Raw genomic sequence first — 22,983 nt, forward strand, 5'->3', positions numbered from 1 at the left:
AAGTCAAGCGATGGGGCAAGTATGCACACCTACACTCTGCTATATCAGTACTCCCATTACTGACTCTTTGGGCCCTGATTTAAATCATTTTTAAGAATGGAAATTGTAGTCCACATCTTTGAAAGATTGTCTTTCACAGAAGCATCATTTGACACATGTGCCCTGGCCAGAGAAGTCAAGAACCTCTTGCGTAGATAGCTGTGGGATCAAGAGGTGTTTAATGAAGCAAAAATAAAAAGTGAAATGAAAGCTGAGGGCTGGGTACCACTCCTTGCAGGGTGATATGATTAACCGTCTCTTCTTAGGCAGGCTGGGCACGCAGGAGGGTCACTGTGTCCAGAACCATCACCCAATGTTCCTTTTCATTCACATAGAACCATGTGTTCTGCTTCTTATTTGGAAACTGAGATTAACGCCTGGCCTGAGATTAACAGTCATGGAAAGATTAACTATTGGCCATTTGGCACAATGACCCAAAGCTGGCAAGGGAGCTTTTCAGTCCTTCACAAGCAATGAGGACACTTCCTTCTCCTCTCCCCGTCTCACTCACACTTTCAAACTTTCCCCTGTTTTCCAAAACAGAAAATACTACAGCATTTTGTGTGTGTGTGTGTGTGTGTGTGTGTGTGTGTGTGTGTGTGTGTGTGTGTGTGGTGTATCTGACAGAAAGGCAGAGAGAGACAGAGGCAGAGAGAGGGAGAGTAATTTTAGTGAAGGCATTCTGAAGACTGGAAAGGTATGACCAGTAGAAGGTCATTTCTGATGAGTATATTTGGGGGTAGATGGAGGCGACTTCCAGCCTGACAAATTGTCAAATATTGTCATAGGTAAATTGTTATTGTGTTTCTCTGATAGAATGTATAAATTGACTCCTACTTTGTTTTATTTCCAAGAGGCCGTCATGGTGAGGCAAGGGAGGAAGGGGAAAGATACTTCAAGTGGATCCTTCAACTGTAATTTTTTGGGTGGGACTTCATGACTCTTTTTTTTTCTTTTAACAAGTCATTGCCATTGATTCTGTGTAGTTATGAAGAAAACAGTTGTATATGGAAATATACTAAAGCCTCTATTCTGAAACCATCTCTACCTGTCTGCCTAGAACCGGGGATTTCTTGGGATGTGGGATTTTCAGTACTTAGTCTGACAATGCTGGGGTAGATCAATCATCCCATCTGAGGCTGACTAGGTAAGTTTGCAAGCACCACTTATGAATCTCTCACCTAACCCTGGGCTCAGAGAGGTCATATCAGGTATTGGAAACCAGATGTATAACAAGTTAGCAACCTAGAAACCAGGCTTTTGATTATGGTCTCATTTTATAGAACATCCACTGACTTTGCCTTTTGTGTTTACATTCTACATTAGAGACATCTACCATATTCCCTTCACTGTGACGTTTACCAGCCTGCCTTTTCCCTTAGACTATAGAGTTCTTGGTGGTAAGAGTCATTTCATGTCCACTGTCACTCCCCAAAACTCAACACAATGGCCACCCACTAAGGCACATGGCCAGTGTACATGTATTAGTGAAAGTAATGGGACCCTATGCTGCCAATCCCAAGCATCCAGCATGTAACAGATGGAGGGACTCTTTCTTAGGTGGTCACAACACTTCTCTGTCTTTTCAGGAGATGAGGATCCTCTTCCTCATAAAATGTGTAGCATGGCCTTGTTCTACTTTGTGTCATTGTCACTGGTCCAGGACAATGGTGAGGACAGGAAGGGAAGAGAAAATGTATCAGGATAGATATGCTGAGTTGCAAATGATAACAAGCATCCTAGGATGGTGGGGCACAGAACTGAAAGGAAATAATGGTAAGTGAAGTTCCTGTTCCCTCGGGAAGACAGGACTCACGGTAAAGCGAGGGCTTCGGATACTCAGATGTGGAACAAGTCTGAACTAAACTGAACTTAGAGCTCCTAGAATTAATATAACATGGAGGGGAAATGGGCTTTGAGGAAAATGTCCTGGCCAGGATAAAGTTCAGTAGTTTTTAAACCCTGGCTGCATATCACAATCATTTTTGGATGCTTACAAAGGACAGAGCCATACTTCGGTCTCACTAAACCAGGAGAGCCAAGTTATAGATAGGTCTTATGTTAGTTTGAAATTCTCCACACAGTTCTAATGGACAGCCACAGTTGGGAGCCATTGGTTGGACAGTAATTATAAACATTTCCTGCTCACGTTCCAATGTAAGCAAAGGAAGAGTAGAAATGTACTGAGAATTTATGCAGGCAAGAAAGCCTGGACCTTATCCAAAACGCTAGACACAAAGGGAAGATTTTTACCATAGACTCTTACGGTGGGATACAATCAGAGTCTTTTCAAATAGGTGACATGGAACACCAGGGCACGGAAGTCATTAGAACTCCCATTAGAAAAGGAGTTCCCAGGCCTGGGAGGTGACTCAGTGGGCAGATGTGACTGCCATCAAGCCTAATGACTTGAGTTGGATCCCTGGGACTCAGATGGTAAAGGAGAGAACTGATTCCCATGAGTTGGCTTCTGAACTCTACACATGTGCCTTTGACCTCCATATGTATACCGTGGCATGTGACTGGATACCCATGCACACACGTGCACACACACGCCACACAAAATAAATAAACAAATGATGCAATAAGGAAAAGAAAACAATTCCCTTTTGAGGTCTGTCTCAATTCTTCTGGTTGTCTTTGCCTGGTAACATGAGAATTCATACCCTTCTCACCTAACAGACATCGTAAACTGAGGACCATCCCCCTCCCATCATGTGTGCTCGGAAATAAAGTTGTAACACTCAGTCTATCCAGTTATGTCTGGTCCATGGCTTCTTTTGTATAACAGGATGGAAGTAATTTCACACTGGACTCCAAGGCCTCAGACATTTACCGAGTCAATTCCTATTCTGTCCCGTGCAAACTCTTCTTCCCCCTCACTTTAAAATCCGAGAGCAGGTGACAGGCTCAGACCCTTTAGTGGGAGACAGCAAACTTGGTTAGAATTTGATACCGCCTTCTGTTTTCACTTACACACACACACTGATACTAGTCCCCCATTCATGGTGCTAATCTAGAGTTTCCTCTTAAGATAAATTCACTGATGCAAAAAAGCAAACAGACTTAAAGATGGTAATTAGAACAGGTAGTAGGTTGGGTCACATGTGCATCCTATCAGCGTCACGAACGTTGGATTTAAGTTTGAACCTTGGGACACTGCATCTAATCCTGTTCTTTCACAGGTAATGAAACTACAGTCTAGTGATTAAGTCACCTGCCTATGGTCACCTACTTACTCATGGAGTACATTCCTGTCCTTGTTAAATAATGACCTCATACCTCCTAATGGCCAGTCAGTTGTACTTTGAGCCAGTTGAACTGAGCACAAATTATTGCACAGTTAAAGTTTGTGGATTCAGAGCCAGTTAATATCCTCATGACGTATCCATAGACATGGATTGAGAGACGATTTGAAACAATCGATTTGCACTTTAAGCATGACATGTTGGTTTCATTAAGGTTGATTGTTTCTTGGTCATGGTTTCCTATGGTTAATCAATCTGATTAAAAGTCTTGTTTTATTTAATAAAATGCACTTGAGTGCGTGTATGTCAAGTGCTAAGACTACTAAACAGAAAACATGTTTTTTTTGTATATTCTGTTGGGCACATTCAAGCGCAGTTTGAATCTTGCAGGAATATTCGATATTCTGCTCCATGATTTTAACTTTATTTCCACTGGGATTCTCCTTGATCACACCAGCTAAGGGCAGAGCTTTGCCTAGCCTCCGTGCCTCTTCCCACTGGTATCTGTTTCGTTTACTAATCTTGGGATGGATCAGAGAGTGCCGGAAAGTGGGTATGGACGCCTGAGTTCCGTCTGCATAGGGGTGTTGGAAGTGTGACAGAGCCATGTGTTGCCATGGATCTTGCTTCCAAGGATGCAGTTTTGAAGCAGTGCTATGATTATTAAGTGATTGGTCATCATTCTACACAAAGAAAGCTATTTGGATAATTTGACAAAAGAATTGAAAGAAGAGAAATGGGGCTGGAAAGGCAGCTCAATGGTTAAAGGGCTCGCCATGCAAATGTGAGACCTGGGGGTGGGAGTCCCTGCAAGGATGGAAATGCTTCATGGGTGTCGTGGTCCTCCTGTAATGCCAGGGCTGGAGCAGTCTGAGTGGGTCAGGAACTGAATCTGGCAAGCTCTGGATTCACTTGTGCCTCTGTAGCATGAGGTGGAAGGCACTTGATGAAGAGCTCCAAGCCTTCACACACATGCAAACTCATGTGTACCTATTCACATGAGGACATGTATGCATGGTACATATAATACACATGTAGACACATGCAAAGGAAAGAAAAAGACATCTATTTGGATCAGAACCTGACATGCATATTTACATATACTGACTGTGTTTTGATAAATGAGTAAAACTTATATTAGAAATAAACTTTCTTTTGCATGTAGGTGTTGGGACCATCTTTTCTCATTGATTTTTTTTTTTGAGACAGGGCTTCTCTGTGTAGTTGGCTGTCCTAAAAATCACTATATAGACTAGGCTGGCCTCAACCTCATATAAATTCTCCTGTCTCTGCCTTCTGATTGCTGGGATTAATGGCTGTATATTTGGTACCTTTTAATGCTGATTGACGTAGTTAGGGTATTTTCTATAAAGACAAATGTTCTTCGGCTGTATGTATTGATGTGACATTTATCCATCAAAGGTGATTGTGGACTTGGCCAGAAGCAAGGAAGCCTGACCCAAGACTCTTCAAAAGCCAGCACCTTGAAGCAGTAGGTGTCGTTTGTTGTCCCTGAAGTGGCAGTAAACACTCAGATGTGTAGATATGCGGCCAGTTTGTCATACTGAGTGAGGATATAGGGAGACGAAGCCAGACAGCCTTCTGTGGCCAACCAAGCAGGAAAGGCATGTAAATGAACTCATGAGTGATCACAGCAGTCTTCCACAGTGTCACTCTGCTCAGGGACACCTGTAGCTTAGCAGCTCGTTACTAGCTGGGCAGTGAGGCCTCTCCCCACCCCCACCCCCACCCCCACCACCATAAATCACTAACACAGAATAACAGCTACTGCTGTCCTCATCAGGAAGCCAAAGGTCAGTCTCCAGGAGCTTTTCCCCTGTGTTAAGAGATGGGGGTCTATGTGAAGGCAGAAGGCAACAGATATGAGGGCAGATGCAGATTCAGAGAACTGAAGATATTATGGGGACAGCTTCTGCTCATGGCTTCGCTCTCCCAAAGGCGTGTAACAAATTCACTGGCTCTTAACTAACCAGAAGCAATTTCTTCTGGGCAATATTGCCTGGAAACCTTTACCATGATTCCCAAACGGGACTACTCCTCTTATAGAAAAGGAGAGACGCCATGGGTTGCTCAATATCCTCCAATGCATAGAAAACCCCTCAGGACAAATCGCTACCTGAGCCCTAATGTCAATAGTACCAAGGTTCTACGTGCCCAGGGTCTAGACGGCCTGTGCGTTTCAAGATGCCGTCAACACATTCCTTTAGAAGGCAGCCCATGGCTGAGTTTCCAGTGGTGAACGGTGTGTGGGTCCTGACCAAGGCAAAGGTCTCCTATTGCTAAAAGAAATAACCAGGCTTCCATAAAAGGGAAGATTAAAGGCAGGCTGTGCCTTTCTGAGGACAATTCTGAGCAATGAGTAATAGGATACAGTAATGTTGAAGAAATAAATGGAGCTGAACACAGACCCTGAGCCAGAAGCTGAGTGAGAACTGTCACCTCCGTTCTGGTGTCTGCATCCTGGTATTGAGGGCGCCACAGCCAGGATGGCAGGATGTCAAAGCTACGTGACAGCTCGTAGTTGGCCCATTTCAGGGATTTTTAGTGCTGTGTTGGGCCCAAGAACATGGAGTATGTAATGCAGTGGTTCTCAACCTTCCTCATGCTGCAACCCTTTGTTACAGTTCTTCGTTATGGTGACTCCAACCATAAAATTATCTTTATTGGGGGCTGGAGAGATGGCTCAGCGATTAAGAGCACTGACTGCTTATCCAGAGGTCCTAAGTTCAGTTCCCAGCATTCACATGGTGACTCCCAGCCATTGTGGGATCTGATGCCCTCTTCTGGTGTGTCTGAAGACAGCTACAATGTACTCATATACATAAAATAAATAATTCTTAAAAAATATTTTTGTTGCTACTCAATAACTGAAATCTTACTACTGTTATGAACTGTAATGTAAATACCTGTGTTTTCTGATGGTCTTAGGTGACCCCTGTGAAAAGGTCATTCGGCCCCCAAAGGCCACTAGCCTTTGAGAACCACCACCCTACTAGAAAGCGAAATAGCATTAATTATCTGGAAATTAAATTTGTGGTGTGGAGAAAATGACAGTCCTCTTCAAGTGTTGTCCACAGATTGTTCTGAGAGCCAGAGACCTAGGCACCAAGCACAAAGGGCACGGGGGCTGCTGGGACGTAAAGGGTCTTTCTCAATGGTGACAGGGGCCGTGTCTTCAAGGGATTAGGACAAATAAAGCAAGTTTTCATTAGAAAGGAATGATCCACTTCCTTCTTATATGGCCAAAGACTGTCTTTAGCCAATTCACCCAGGGTGGAAACTTGGAATTCATTTCCTGTAAGATAAAAAACAAAACACAAAAAACAAAAGACAACTGGTGTGTTCTAGGATCTAGGATCAAAGATAGGTGGGCAGACGGAGTTGAAGAGAGAACGTATTGGGGACAGGGTGAAACGATGGTGGTGTTATTTGTGCTGTACTGTGAGACCTAAACAACAGAGTGTGGACATGTTCTGATTTGCTAGAAAGGACGCAAGGAGAAACAGCTGAATTCACCTTAGCAAATCCAGTCAGGACCAAAACAACGCATGCCTTTCTTCCCCTGGTGAGGGACTTTCATGTGCGTTGGCTCCAAGCCTAGTAATTCTTTTCTTTAATTTTTTTTTCGTGTTTTTACCTCTCATCCTGACACTATAACTATCCAAATCCCCATCATAAAAAGAGGGGGTTGTTCTACTTCCTGTCTGTTCTTCAAGTTTTTATTATCTCTTAGTCACCTGAAAGTTACTATGCAGGGTGGGGGCATCAGACGTGATATCAGTGAAAGCCACAGTTTGAAGAAATCAGCGAAGGTAAGGCAATGGCTCCTTCCCAAAGGTAAGCTCGGCCTCAGCCACAGTGATCCCCCATCAGGCAGCATGTGACCCAAGCCAACTAGGATCTTCTGAGATTTAAAATGATGATCTATATGTATGTATATATGTATGTATGTATGTATGTAATTATGAATGTATGCATGTATATATGTATATGCGTACTGTACGTGTGTACATATGTATGTGTGAGAATGAGGAGGTATGTGTGTCTTTGAGGGTAACCAAGGGTCCAGATAAGGGTGATTGGTGTCCTCCCCTTTCACCCTCTGACTGTTCTTTTGAGGTAGAGTCTCTCCTTGAGCCTAGAACACACATTATCTTGGCTAAGTTAGAATACAACAAGGCCCAGAGATCCTCATGTTTCTGCCTCCCTTGGGTGCTGCTTGGATTACAGACATGCACAGGACACCTTGCTTGTTACTTTAGTGCTGGGATTCAAATGCTGGTCTTCGTGATACTTCAGCAAGCACTCCTACCCACCGAACTGTCTCTCCATCCCTCTCTGACATTTTATACATGGGCGCTGAAGGAAGATAATGTACAGTCTTTGGGTCCATTGGCTTTGCTTCTTCAGATTCAACCAACCACAGATAAAAAAACTATCTGGAAAATAATTGCATCTGCCCAGCACATGTAGAGGTATTTCTATTGTCTTTAATTTTGGAGCAGTAGAGTGAAACATGAGTTTACATTGCATACATAATTCAGTGCTATATAGACACTAGTCTAGACATGTCTATATAGTGTCTATGTTGTCCATCAGTTAATAAAAGTGTTAAGCAATTTTATAAGGGACTTGGGAGCCTGTATATTTTGACCCTGATCTCTCTCTATGTCTCTATCTCTGTCTCTATCTCTCTCCATTTCTCTGTCTCTGTCTGTCTCTCTGTCTCTGTCTGTCTGTATGTCTGTCTGTCTGTCTGTCTGTCTGTCTGTCTCTCTCTCTCTCTCTCTCTCTCTCTCTCTCTCTCTCTCTCTGTGTGTGTGTGTGTGTGTGTGTGTGTGTGTGTTTTGGAGCCAATATTTATGGACTCTGGGAGCAGCCCCTGTTTGCCTAGGTTGGAGCTGTGTGGCCAGGCTTTCTCTCACCAGTTTGCTTTATCTGTCACACCATTTCTAACGGCATGTAACCAACTCTTCTTCTGACCCAACATGCCCTCTCTCTCCCACTGCAAATGGAAGATTTACTTTGTTCCAGGGACAAAGGACTCACAGTTCTTCAGTTTTCCTTTACCAATCAGTTTGCCCAGTGAGATCGTACCGTTGGCAGAGGCATAAGGGGTGTGGCCTTGATGAAGGAGGTACATCAACAGGGGTGTGCTTGGAAAGTTTAAAGTGTAGCCAGGTCTAGTTCACCGTATCCTCCTTGTGCTTGTGTCTACTCCTGCTGTTATGCCTGCCCCTCACGGCCATGCCTCCTCACCCTGATTGGTTCCTATCCTTTGGAACTATAATCCAAAACAACTACTTCCTCCTATAAGATGCTTTGATCATGGTATTCTATCACAGCAACAGGAAAGTAGCCAACACAGTCGCAAATTAAAGACTAAAACTTTCTGGAGCGTTTGCTGTATAGCAGGCACTGTATTGGGGATTATACTATGAAGCAAAATAAAACGCCATCCTGTACTCAGAGAACCATCAGTTGAGCATGAGGGGAGCATTCAAGAGAGATGAGTTTAGAATAGTAGTTCTTAACCTTCCTCATGCTACAACCCTTTAGTGCAGTTCCTCATGTTGTGGTGACCACCCCCAACCATAAAATTATTTTCATTGCTACTTCATAAGTACAATTTTGCTATTGTTATGAATCATAATACAAATATCTGATATGCAGGATATGTGATATGTCACCCCTGTGAAAGGGCTGTTTGACACTCAAAGAAGTTGAAATCCACAGGTTGAAACATGGTTTAAGGGCTGGAGAGATGGCTCAGTGGTTAAGAGGTCCTGAGTTCAAATCCCAGCAACCACATGGTGGCTCACAACCATCTGCAATGAGATCTGTTGCTCTCTTCTGGTGTGTCTGAAGATAGCTACAGTGTACTTATATAATAAATAAATCTTTAAAAAAGAAAAAGGAAAATGGTTTAAATCCATAGGCAAGTGAGGGTTATAGAATGTTATCCTAAGATGATGTTTAATGTGGCTTGGAGGAGGTGAGAGTCAGGAAGGGGATGGGAGAAGATGAGGAAGCATCTAGATCCTTAAATGAACCCAGGACACTGTGAAAAATGGCTAAGTGCAAATCCACACTTTATCGTGTGTGTGTGTGTGTGTGTGTGTGTGTGTGTATGTGTGTGTGTGTATGTGTGTGTGTCTGTGTGTATCTGTGTGTGTGTCTGTGTGTGTGTCTCTGTGTGTGTGTTTGTGTGTGTGTGTGTGTGTCTGTGTCTGTGTCTGTGTGTATGTGTACATTTGGAGATTAGAGGCCACTATTAGGTGTCTCCTCTATTATTCTCCACAAGGTCTCTCATTGAATCTGGAGTATACTACTTTGCCTAGGCTGGCCAGCAAACTCTTGGAATCTTCTGCCTCCAGATCCCTTACTCAATACCGGGAGCTAAATATGTACAGTGCTGTGCCCAACTATTACACAGATTCTTAGAATCTGAACTTGGATCCTTGGTGGCTAAGGATTTGGCCCTCAGATCCATCTTCCCAGACCCCTGTGATATTCCTCTTCACAGATCACCAAAACCACCATACTTTCCTTTGCCTCATGTTCTTTCTGTTCGAGAGAGGAATCATACCGGTATCTCTCAGGATTGTCTTAAAGACTGTTCAGAGCCTGGCACTGTACCAGGCACAGTGAAGAGCTCAAACCTCACAGATCACAGTGCACACCTATGCAACTCCCACTCTAGTAAGCACCGGACAGTAAATATAGCATTGGCTCTCATCAACACTTCTAAGTCCGTCTTTCACCTCTTTCTATCTCCACCATTACTCAGAGTCTCAGTTCTTGCTTCTGAGCTGAGAACAATGCCAGGCTGTACCGCCAGGCTGTGCCACAAAGCTGTGTATGAATGCATGGGTGAACTAAGCGGCCCCCGGTACCTGCAGCCCTCAGGTCATGTATGTCCTTCTGTGAGTTTCATTCCTTCCTTGTGTGAGTATGTTAATAGCTGCCTTATCTGTTCCTAGCAGCCTTCTTACCACCTCTTAAACGTGGCTGCTTTTATTTGCCAGACAGGAAATTCCCCAAAGCCCAGGGCACATAGCTTCACTTGAGAAGTAGCTGGACCTTGAATGAAAATCTGTGTGTGAACAAAGAAGGCATGCTTTTTGCGCATGGAATATTTTGTTATCTTTCTTATAACTTTCTATACTCTGGGTAATGATCTAAAGGACTAGATTTCCCCTTGTAAATGCTTTCCTGCTAAGACAGGTGTGGTTTCAGGGAGTTTCTGCTGGGGATTGACTGCTGTACACTTGCATGACAGGTCACAATTAAATGGACACACTCAGTTAAAATCTTATCTTCATTCCTGAAGCTCTTTACAGTGTTTGCATCTGCCTCTAATGCTTGTTTTTGCAGAGATCTAGGCCTGTTCTCCACCTGTTGTGTTCCTCCAAAGTACCCCTGGTCCACCTGTACCTGAGCTTACTCAGCGTTCACTGGAACCCAAACTTTTCTCAATATTAGCTAATGTTTATGTTGGCTAAATATTAGCACAAGCAAGTCATTCACTTGGCACGTTCACAGACTTTGAAGCAGATGGCTGGGCAGATATAACATTTATAAGCTGGTTTTCTTTCATAGGCACTCCCTATGATACCCGCTTTCATCAGCAGTGAGCTGAGCTCTCTCTAAAGTTAGGTGTATGTGTGGGACTTGTCAGTCACTTGAGGGAACACTTAGAAATTCTGATGTCTGGGAGAGCAGCCTCAGCAACTGATTTCAAATCTCTAGGGTGGGACCTGGACACCAGTGGGTTTTAGAATTCTCCAGGTAAATGCAATGTTCATTCAATCTTGGGAACTTGTACCCAAGACAAATGCCTGTATGCATTAGACTTTCACATGTATGAGACACAGGAAAGAAGTATAAGATACAGACTGAAGTTCCATGCAGCCATGGGTGGCACTAAAATTCTAATTTTTCTTTTGTTTGTAGGGGCATTCACATATGTGTGCTCCTGTGGAGGTCAGAGGTTAATACTAAATGCCCTCCTTAGTTACTTCTCTACTTTATTTGTCTTTTATTGAGACTGGGTCTCACTAGATAGCCATGTACCCCAGGGTGGTTTTGAACTCACAGAGATCCACCTGGCTCTGTCTCCTGAATGTTGGTATTGAAGAGGTGTGCCATCACACCTGGCCTGCCACCTTATTTCTGAGGCAGGGTCTCTCACTGAATCTGGAACTCGAAGAATCATCTAAACCAGATGGCCGGAAATCTCTAGGGATCCTCCCTCCCGCCTCTGCACCTGCAGTGCATATCAGGCATGTGCTGCCTTGCTGTGCCAGCATTTACCTAGCTGCTGGGACTTTGTGCAGCAAGCACTTCACTGAGCTGAGCCTTGGCTGGGAATTTCTGATAACTATCCCAGCGATGCTGATGTTTCTCCTAGGTCAGGGGCCCCATGAATTGCAAAGCTGTCTGTCTGTCTGAACTCTCTTTATCAACATTACAAATAATTTCCCAGAAACCACTCATCCATTTGGGTTTGTGAATATTTTCTCATTTTAGTGCCCTCCCAAGATTTGCTTGTCAGCTCAATGTTCTATTTTCCTCTAGATATCAATTGTCTTGAAAATAACCCGCATGACAACACAGATCTGATGAAGCATCGCTAAAGCTAAGCATAGTTTTCTATGCATCGTATTTTTCTCTGTGTGATGCCTGATAGCATAGGGGCCAGCTTAGGCTGCAACTCTTTAACTGTGGTGTGATCATACTAACCCAGTGTCTTGGTTACTGGCATTCAAACAGGTTCATCACAATGAATTATGTATTTAGTACAAAAAGAAAAAAAGACAAAGGAGAAGAAAGAAAAGGGAAAAGAAATTCAGGACTGGTGAGATGGCTCAGTGGGTAAAGGCGCTTGCAATGAAAGCCTGGAGACCTTGAGTTTGATCCTTTGAGGGCATGTGAAGGTGGAAGGAAAGAATCGACTCCATGAAGTCGTCCTCAGACCTCTATACATGCACCACAGCATGCATGCTCACACATGCACATATACAAATAAATAAAAACAATAAAATCGCCAATGGGGAGAACAAAGAAAAGCCTACAGCAACCGTAGTCTTCAGTTTCTGCACTGGCTAGGGTTCCAGATGTCAGTACTTGGAAAATTCATGCCCTGCTGTCGAAATATTAGTCAAGTAGTTATATGTGGATAGTGATCTGTGTATGTGTTCTTAGGAAGTTATGATTTTCCTCAGAATTAAATGACGATTATAACCTAAACTTAGTACACAGCACCCTGGATCATAAGGATGAGTTCAGTGCCTGCCATTGTGTGTGTATTTTTAATATTAATTAGGAAGTCATGAGTCACCGCATAATGCTTTAGGCTTGCCAGAAACTCAAAAGAAACAGAGCAAAAAAAAAAAAAAAACCAAACAAACACAAAACAGCAACAACAAAAAGAAAAACAAAAACACAGGGCTGTTGTAGATTGCACGGGACCATGCAATTCAAGAACACAACATCCCCTGTGTAGTAATTAATTTGTGAATTGGTTTTGGCACTCAGGTTTTACTTTGTACTTATTCAAGGAGCTTGGTAGGGCAGTTTAATTTGAGTCATTTCTTAATGTTTTGTTATTTAAGTAGGTTTTGCATCTACTCTCATAGGACACAGTCACTCCTGCACTTGCTATATTGCCTTGCTACATTGTAACTTAGCTTGGGGCAATGTGTCCTGGGGGGACCTTAAAGAGATGCTGCAGGGAACAGTGAAGCCCTAGAAGGCAACATTTTCCCATTAGCTGCAAATATTGTAACAAGCCTTGTGTGAGTCTGTGTGTGTGTGTGTGTGTGTGTGTGTGTGTGTGTGTGAAAGAGAGAGAGAGAGAGAGAGAGAGAGAGAGAGAGAGAGAGAGAGAGAGAGAATATTTTTCAGCCTAAAGAAATAGACTGTAGTTGGGTGACAGTATATTAGTATAGCTGGGAGAAATCTTATCATTTGAAAGGAAAATGAAGTGCCTCCAGGCCATGGTTGAGTGGTGCAAGGCTGCCAAGGCTGGGTTGCCCCTTCCGACAACTGTTGATTGCCTTCTGAGAGGAAGAATGGACCTAGGGATTCAAAAAATGAAATCCACAAGAATTCTCCTCCAGTCTCTAAAGGAAACTGCCCCAGGGAGGGGTGGTTTTTCAAGGAACAAAATGCAGATGTTGAACTGCTGGTCTCCTGAAATCCCTTGTGTCCATTAAAAAAATTTGTAATATAATTAGTTTTTGGCTTCTGGGAAAGGTGTGAATGGATAACTGCTAACCTTTGGCTAGCTAGAAAAGGCTATTTACAGATGATTTAAACTTAACAACCCTCTGAAAACAATACTCTCATACAAGTAAAGACAAACCCTTATAAACAAGACTGGTTTGCAGAAAACAATTGATTTTTACTCCCTTTACCCTAGTGTCACATTGTATAAATATCTGTATTAAGTCTACTGTGTATATGAGATATCTCCATGAAGAGCTACGGTGGCTGCACTGCTTCAGACATTCACATCTCAGCATCAAAAATCTGATTCAAAGACATTTCACTAATGTATAAAATGCAAAGTAATCCAAACTAGTTAATCAGAGGGCAATGGAGTCCTAGGGGCTGGGACGGTGGGAAAAGGAGCAATTACTAATCAATGAACTAACTTTTCTTTAAGCAAGGAGCATAAGACATAGGCCTGCTTCACCATATCATACTTGGAGCCAGTAAAACTATTATTGTACACTTAAATGTTGTTAAGATGGCAGGTCCCACGGTAACCAGTATTACTAAAATAAATGGTTTTCAAAACAAAACTTTAATTCAATTCTTATCTGTCTCATGCAGAAAAGATTCCAAACGGTGAATGTTTTGGCCAGTTTTTCTTGTAAGCCTAGACATTTCAGTAGTAAACAGATGAAACATTTAGTCTATTCTGTGAACAGTTGCGAATATCTGGGTGTTTGGTGATAACACTGGAAGAGTTTCTCCTTGTAGCCTAAACTAGATGGCCTCGCAGGAGCGCCTTTATCTTGCTGCACTGATGTTTTCAACAGGACCCCATCTGTCACACAAACTCTGACTAGGAATAGTCTCTGAGGGTTTGTACAATTTCACCACAACTAAAAGCACTACCCATACATTCTACAAGTATACGCTAGCCATTGGCTTGCGGCCAGGCAATCTTCATTGCCTTATGTTAAATATCCTTTTAAAGCCCTTCTTACAAGATCCCATATACATTTATTTAAAAAGCATAGGACACTCTTGCTAATGCTAGCAACAAGGGGAAAATCAAAGCGATAAATATAAGATATCAATCGTGAGCTCATAGATGAGTGAGCTCTTTCACGGGATAACCAAACAGAAAACTGCGTCCCAAAGGCAGCGAATACTTACATGATGATTCCCCATCTCCTCTTCTCTGAGACGGCTGTCTTGGAGTTCTTCGAGAAGAGCCTGGTCCTCCCACAGACAAAGTTTATAATGGATCCCGCAGGGCACAATAACTCCTGTGTTTAATAAGTAACTTTGGTATTGGATTTGAATACGCTGTTGGGGATGGGTAGGGAGAGGCGATAGCTGAGAAGGCGCTTTAGCTCCTGGCCATCCGGGAGAGCATGCACTCAGAGAAGGGCAGCTTAGACTCTTTACGTTGAACCATTTAACCACAACTAAAGGACTGGGCTCGCTTCAGTTCTGATAGTTAAAAGATTTTGAAAAGATTATTTTCCCTTTCCCCCCTCTTGTTGAAGATAGGTTCTCATTATATAGCTTGAACTGGAAGAAATCCTCCTGTTTCAGCTCTAGAGTGTTGGTATTACAATCATTTACTACCACTCCTGATATTTCAATAATTTTCTTTTTTTTTTCCTTTGTTTCTTTTTTTTCGGAGCTGGGGACCGAACCCAGGGCCTTGAGCTTCCTAGGCAAGTGCTCTGCCACTGAGCCAAATCCCCAGCCCCTCAATCATTTTCTTAATTAAAATTCGTGTGTGTGTGTGTGTGTGTGTGTGTGTGTGTGTGTGTGTATTTAATAATAAAAAGCTATTTTAATAAACTTGGGAGGCAGAGTCAGGCAGATTTCTGTGACTTTGAGGTTAATTTGGTCTACACGGTGAGTTCTAGGTCAGCCAATGCTACATAATGAACCTGTCTTAAAAACTGTCCTCATCGTCATTGTCATCGTTATCATCGTCATCATCATCCTCATAATCATATTAACCAAGTAGACTGAAACTCCATTTTATTTATATCACTATTGTTATTTTATTATAGATAAAGATTTATTTATTTATTTTATATATGTGAGTACACTGTTGCTGTCTTCAGACACACCAGAAGAGGGTATCGGATCCCATTACAGATGGTTATGAGCCACCATGTGGTTGCTGGGAATTGAACCCAGGACCTCTGGAAGAGCAGTCAGTGTTCTTAACCACTGGGCCATCTCTCCAGCCCCCAGGGGTCATCATTTTCATAATCCAAATAGTTTTTAAATTAAAAAAAATAACACCTGCCAGTCTGAGTAATTTTTTTCTCAACAAAACGATGACCATTAAAAGTGAGCCTACTGAGTTCTCTGTTTCTTCTTCTAGAGGCTTCTGTGAATCCTTCCAAAAGTGGTCTATGCATATGTGCCCCTGTCCATTTCCCTACTTGCCCCTGTCTGTCTGTCTGTCTTCCACTCTTGGTATGTTTATCTACAACCAAAGGATTTCATGATGTATTTTGCTCCATGCCTTGTGTGCTTCCTACACTAAAGAGATGCTAATCTGTTACAGGCATGAATTTAGCTTTATTTAATAAGTCCACTACCACAGTCCTTTTAGGTTATTTGGGGTCTTCTGCATAAATATCTTAGGTCTTTGGTTTTATCTGTTGAATCTTGAAATGAGATTGCTTATCGAAGAATATGCAAACTTAAAATTCTAGAAGTATTTTGTCAAGTTATCTTCTACATAGGCCTTAGAATGCTGGACTACCGTTGCAGGTCAGCTGACCCATGGGCCTCGTGTTTAAAGGACGGAGCTCACACCCGATGGTGGCACCCGGTCCTTTCCACTGGCTGCTGGCATCCACATGGTCCATCTTTTCATTCCTGCCAATTTCAGAGGAAGAATGGTGATTTAACATTTCTCCCATTTAATACCTTTGAAATAATAGATTCAATTCCCTTAAAGCTTTTGTGACCGTTTCCCTGTTACTGCTGTTTTCTTGTTTGTGCTCCTGTTTCTGTCTGAGTTAGTCTTTGTGTTTCTATTCATAAAACACTTGAGTAAAAGTGAGCCATTGCCAAGCGGAACAGTTGGTTTCCACCAGGTTTCTTGCTTTGTTTTGTTTTGTTTTTTTCTTTGCTCTGTTTTTATATATTCTGTAAATATATATGTGAGGAAAAATTTTAATGTCTTTAAAATGTCAGTGTTTACTTTCTCTCACTTACACAGTTTTTTTTTTCCTTCTGGGTTAAGATGCGTAAATCTCGTGGTTTCCCAAGTTTTTTTCCCATTTGTTTCAGTGACTGGAGTTGAACTGAGAGCTCGGGTGCTGGCTCAGCTGAGCTGGATCACTTGTCTCTTTTTACTTTTCATTTTGAGACAATCTCTGAATGCTCCCTGAACTGGCCTTGGACTCACTCTGTGTCCCAGGCTACCTCAGCATCCATGGCAGTAGTAATTATAGGTCTATACCATCAGCCCCAGATCAAAATTCTTTAAATTGCTTAATTAAAAAAATAGGTGTTTAGGTTTTTTATCTTTAAAACCATCTTTAAAGACATAGATTTAATTTTTATGTGTATCAATTTTTATCTACGTGTATGTGTACCACATGTATGCCCAGTGCCTGTGGAGGTCAGAAGAAGCCATCTGACCTCCTAGAACTGGAGTCATGGACTCCAGTTGTGAGTTACCTGATGTAGGTGCTGAGAACTAAACCTGGGTTCTCTGAAGAGCAATGAGTGTTCCTAACCACTGGACTATCTCTCCAGATTCAGACATTGGTGTTTATTTATGTTTAGTATCTTTTCTCCATCTCCAACAAGGTGGGTGGTGAGTCTGGTCACGGCTACACCCAGGATCCAGGCCGGAGTGTGGCACACATTGAATGCTAAAGGCTCCATATGAAAGGAATTCTTGACCAGGCTTCAGTGAACACTGCTCTCACATGAGTTGTGGGAAAGAACTGATATCTAATCTAGATCCCCTCCCTACACATCCAGAGTGCAGTGCACTGTCTTGGGCCTAATGGTACACACTTTTAATCCCAGAACTGGGGAGGTGGAAGCAGGAATATAAGGAGTTCAAGGCCAGCACTTGGCTACATAAGGATGTTTGAGAACACTCTTGCAATATGAGACCCTGCCTCAAAACAAAAAACAAACAAAAAACCCAACCAAATATCCATTCGTATTAGATGATAAAACCCCCATTCTGAAGCCATGGATAGGGGTTAGGAATGTCTAGAGCCTTACCCCCAACTCTTGCTGCCAACATGTCCCAACATTAACCAGCCAGGACACACCATGAGGTAGTCATGGTTTCAAAGATACCCACCCCCCCACACACACTGATTTTTAAAAATTTATAAACAACATATATCCAAAATATAACACAATATTACTTCATGTTATTACAATATTGCTTCATGTTCCAGAGAAGACAACCGAGATTTTGTTATTTGTGTTAATAAGCAGGCACCCTTCCCTCCTCTCCCAAATAAAAAGCCTGACTTCTTTGGTATGCTACTCCAAAAGGGCATGGCATCCCTTTTCTCAGTTTGAAATATCCTCGTATCAGACACCTCGCCTTCTGCCTGGACATATTGGCAGAAGAAGTAGGGGTGAACGGGAAGTGGGGAACCAGACTGGGAAGAAGGAGTGAGAGGGAAGGGGAAAGCAGACTGGGAAATCTGGTCTCTCTCTGACAACTGCCCCCAGATCCTTGCCCAGCTCTGCCACCCATGGGTGACAGCTGCAAGTGTCTGCCTACCCAGGCCTCTATGCCACTAGGGTCAGGATAGCGACCCAGGGACACTTGGCTGCCTGGGGTCTCCTTGCATCACTGGGGACAGACTGAGTCAACAGCCCCCATGTTGGCCACAGTGAAGGGTCGTGGCTAATTGGCAGGTATATTAGTGTAGATATACTGGGTGGGGCTGGCCATCAGGGTGGGCTCCCCTGCAGAGTCAAACTTGGCTGTGGAACAGTGGTTTCCATTTTTTAAGGCCTAAATCTTGATTTGTGAGGAACTGACTTTGATAACAATTAAAGAAAGGGATTGGTTAGTTTTGGGTTAAGCATTTGAGACTAGATAGCTAATAAATAATTCATTTTCTCTCTCTGTTGGTGTGAGATGCTACCTACTTTATGCTAAATTCTTTTATAACTTAAAACTAAAATTCCATATAATTTATTGAACCTTGATTCTAAATGGGTTCATTTTGTTGTTGTTGTTTGTAGATTGTGGTTACAGACATGCTAGTGGCTGGGGCGATAACCCAAGAGAGATGGATGAGGGCTTATTTTTCTTCCTCCAATATATACTTCTGTATAAGAATAAACAGGTAAATAGCAAGTGGTTATGTAGGCCACACATAAGGCAGGAGGTAGGAGGGTGGCAAATGAGGGTCAGAGGTCTTAGACAGAGGCTGCAGGCTTAGCAAAGAAGAAGGCTGGGGATCCCCATCCCACTAAGACTGACATTTAATGGAGGTCACCTGCAGATGAACCAGGAAGCATGCAAACTCTAATAGACAATTTAGGCTCCTCTGTGTACTGTCCTGCTGGGTTTCCAGACTCTTCTCTGTCTGGCCTGCTTCCTTCCTGTCATGTGTCCTTTCTTAATAAATTCTGTCGTTTGGCTTGCTACTCTCCATGTGTCTCTGACCAATTCCTTGCTCTGAGTCACAGAAACCTGACAATCTTGGCAGGTGCCCAGGAAGCTCGGATAACTGCCAATATCAGAAAATAGGGTCTAGATAAAGAAAGGATGTCCTAAGAGGTGTGTGTGTGTGTGTGTGTGTAACATTTCCTTTACAAGGGGACAGGATTTTCATTTATTTTGAGACAGTTTTTTTCATGTACCCCTTGGTGATCTTGTGAATTGAAGTTCCAATAATAATGATGATAGTGATGGTGATGGGATGATGATGATGATGATGATGACGACGACAATAATAACACCACACCTGTGCTAAAGATTCCACAAGGCTGAATAACTGGCTAGAACTTCATGATTGTGGAGACTTGGAACATGGCAGATCTGGAGTCAAATCATTCTGTCTTCAGGTTCCTTAATTCATTCATTGCCCATCTCAGCATCCTACCTAATGTCTTTGTGACTTGTCCACTGACCCAAGGGCTAAGAACTACATCATCAAATGATATCTGACACCTGAGGCAGTGTCCTCTTTATGGTGTTTCAAAGGCACCTTTACTGATGACATTTTTATGTCCTTTAGCTATAGAAACTACAGGAAATGCTTACCATATGAAAACACAGTCTTTGGGATACCCTAAATTGGTGTTACCGGGCCCTAGTGACATTCATTTGGCTCCAGAATCTGGAAGTGCCTCTTACTGCCTCTGAGGTCAGAGTGCACCTTTCTGTTAAAGAACAAGGTATTCATTCTCCTTTGAAAACCTGGTATTTCTAACTGGATGGTTGTAGCTGTGTTAAGGTTTAAAACAGGCAAGAAAGAGCTCTACAGATTGGAGGAAATCGAAGGTTGAAAACTAACTGGGCTCCAGGTTCTAGGGTTACATATGAGTAGTAGAAAAGTCCTTGTCTCCAGGGTGACAGTGGAAAGAAGACACAAATGTAAAATGACCCACACATTGTCTCTTTGTTATTTTGTTGTAATTGTGCCTAATTTCTGCCTTATTGTCCACTGTCTCCTTTGACAGCTCCAGGCTTCTCCAGCCACCTCTGCAAAGCCTCTGTCCTGGCTTTGAAGACACACCCTAGGCATCCTTCAACCCTCCTAGAAGCTTCCAGGGAATCCGTGTTGGTTCCTGCTTCCTCCACTCCCTCCCTCTTTTGAATTTGACTTTGAAACTCAAAGGTCGGGACAATGAATGGAGCGATTAGATACACATCTCGCTGTGGCGATAACTTGTGTTCAAGGGTGCTGAGTTTCTGTGCACGTAAATACCAGTTATGAATTTATGGCCCTAGGGAGTTAAAAGATAGAAAGCTAAGGGACCGAGCCAACTCAGCTTTTTAATTTTCCAGATCATCACCACTAGGGACCATCTTGATTTTCTACGTGTGCCCATAGTCAGGTTTCCATCTGGCTGAAATTAAACTCTCCTAGGTGTCTTCTCCTTTCCCAGAAGGATGGAGGTGGCTGGGGTATACCCAGCAGCTGCAGCCTGGGGGACTGAAACATGTCTGTGACTTCTGGGCTCCAGGGGAAGGGGAGCTATTCTGGGAAAAAGAATTAGGGTTTCTGATCTGCAGGAGTAAACGTCACCATGGTGGGAGCATAGTTTTCCTAACATCGTTAATATTTAATCATTATGAATTGTAGCAAGTGCTGCCCAACAGAGAAGACATATTCATTTATGTCTTTTGGATTTTCAGGGTTCATAAAATGGAGATATTGCATGCTGGGGAAGGGGTGCTGTTGGCAGTGTGGGGTAGCATCTAGGTTGTCATGGTGACTGGTAGGGTGGGGATCTGCCCACCTTTGTACTTCCACGGTCTAAACGCCACAGCAGTCCTTCAGGGTCATTGCACTAACAAGTCTCCCTGTCCCGTCTCTATTCTGTAGAGTACAAATGAACCTGTGAACGTTCTAGGTTATTCTGCTCCCTGGCTATTGCCCTCAATGGCTTCCCCTTGCTCTCGGGGAAAGTCAGTGTTTACAGTCACCTGCGTATCAGACCCAAGAATGTTCAGTCCCCCTTACTCCCGTTCCTTCTCCTGCATTCTCTCCCACTCTCTTCCCTTACGCTGTGTGTTCTGGTCATGGCTGCCTCCCTGCTGTTTCTAAAATGCAGCACCCACACCCAGGCCTGAGCACCTTCACATACGCCATTCCTTCTGCTTGGTAAACCTCCTGCAGTTGTCTCTGTGGCTCGTGCTTCCGCTCCTCTAGGCCTCTGATGAGACACTACCTCAGAACAGTCTTTACTGACCGTTGTTTAAAATCCACAGCCTCCCTGTCGTAGCCCCTTGGAAGCTCATGCACCTCTGTTGATTTCTCTTCTTTTCCTAACTATCATCAGATCAATATCTGGTGTTTTAATTACTGTTTAAATAACATTTTAAAGATTTGTTTATTTATTTCATGTATCTGAGTAAACTGTGGCTGTCTTCAGACACACCTGAAGAGGGCATCAGATCCCATTACTGTGAGTGCCAGGAATTGAACTCAGGACCTCTGGAAGAGCAGCCAGTGTTCTTAACCATTGAGCCGTCTCTCCAGCCCTTAATTGATTTTTAAGAATGGTACCAGGGATTGAACCCAGGGCTACTCACATACTAGGTAAGTGCTTTACCCATGAGCCCCTAGGTAGATTTTTTTTAGTATATATTAATTAACTAAAATGAAAAAGTTAATTATGATAGATACATATAACCCCTAATTCTCTTTAGTAACTCTCCTTCTTCCCCATTTTGGCTCCCTTTTAGATTATGATTCATCCCCACACTGCCATACCTCTACTATATACACACACACACACACACACACACACACACACACACACACACACACACACACACATATATATATATATATACATCATATATATATATATATATATATATATATATATATATATGAGAACATGGTGGCCTAAGCACCTAGGGGATTAGTGAAGCTCGTTTCAGGTTTGACTGTGAAGGAATTTCCACATCTGATTAGATTACGAGGCTTTGAACTAATCAGTGGGTTAGTCCCTACGGAAGCCATAAAATGATGCTGTCCTTGAGAGGGACTAAAGGTAGGAGGTGGGTCACGGTCGAATGTCCGAGGGGCTGTGTGCTGCCCTGCTCCTTCCTGTATTCTCTCTTCTCTACTTCGTGTCAGCCACTGTGGTGGTCTGAATATGCTTGGTCCAGGGAGTGGCACTATTAGGAGGTATGGCCTTGTTGGAAGAAGTGTGGGGGTAGGCAAAGAGACCCTCCTACTGACCAAATAGGAGTCAGTCTTCTCCTAGTGGCTGTCAGATCAAGATGTAGAACTCTCAGCTCCTCCTGCACCATGCCTGCCTGAATGCTGCCTTGTTCCCACCTTGAAGATAATGGACTGAACCTCTGAAACTGTAAGCCAGACTCAATTAAACGTCATTTATAAGAGTTGCCTTGGTCATGGTGTCTCTTCACAGCAGTAAAACCCTGACTAAGATAGCCATTAAGGATGTACTCTCTTCCCCCATGCCCTCCCTGTGGTGGCAGGATGAAATTTCTGAAACTGGGCCAAACCAACCCTTCCACCTTTGAAGGGGCCTTGTTGGAAATTTTAGTCACAACAATGGTAAAAGTAAGGAACCCACTATTTTCCTCATCCTTATCCTTATCTCTACCTCACTGGGACGAACCTCAGGAGGACTGGGAAGTTTGTTGTTACTGTAACACCCTCAGCACTGAGGACAGAGCTGTCTTTCAATAAGACAGACAGTTCTCAACACAACACAGTAAGACCTGTGTCTCAGTCTCCTTTATAAGGTCCTC

The 22,983-nt window shown here is 43.0% G+C and overlaps 1 protein-coding gene across 1 annotated transcript in view; it reads right to left on the minus strand.

Annotated features, from left to right (window-relative positions):
- Anxa13 (annexin A13) overlaps positions 1 to 14,739 on the minus strand; it is a 52,543-nt gene extending 37,804 nt beyond the window's left edge. The window contains exon 1 of the mRNA NM_001134910.1: positions 14,703 to 14,739. Coding sequence (NP_001128382.1) covers positions 14,703 to 14,717 — 15 coding nt within the window. The 5' untranslated portion in view covers positions 14,718 to 14,739. The remainder of the gene's footprint in view (positions 1 to 14,702) is intronic.
- Between the last annotated feature and the right edge of the window lie 8,244 nt (positions 14,740 to 22,983).

This window comes from Rattus norvegicus, chromosome 7, assembly GCF_036323735.1.
Source record: "Rattus norvegicus strain BN/NHsdMcwi chromosome 7, GRCr8, whole genome shotgun sequence".
Classification (NCBI taxonomy): Eukaryota; Metazoa; Chordata; class Mammalia; order Rodentia; family Muridae; genus Rattus; species Rattus norvegicus.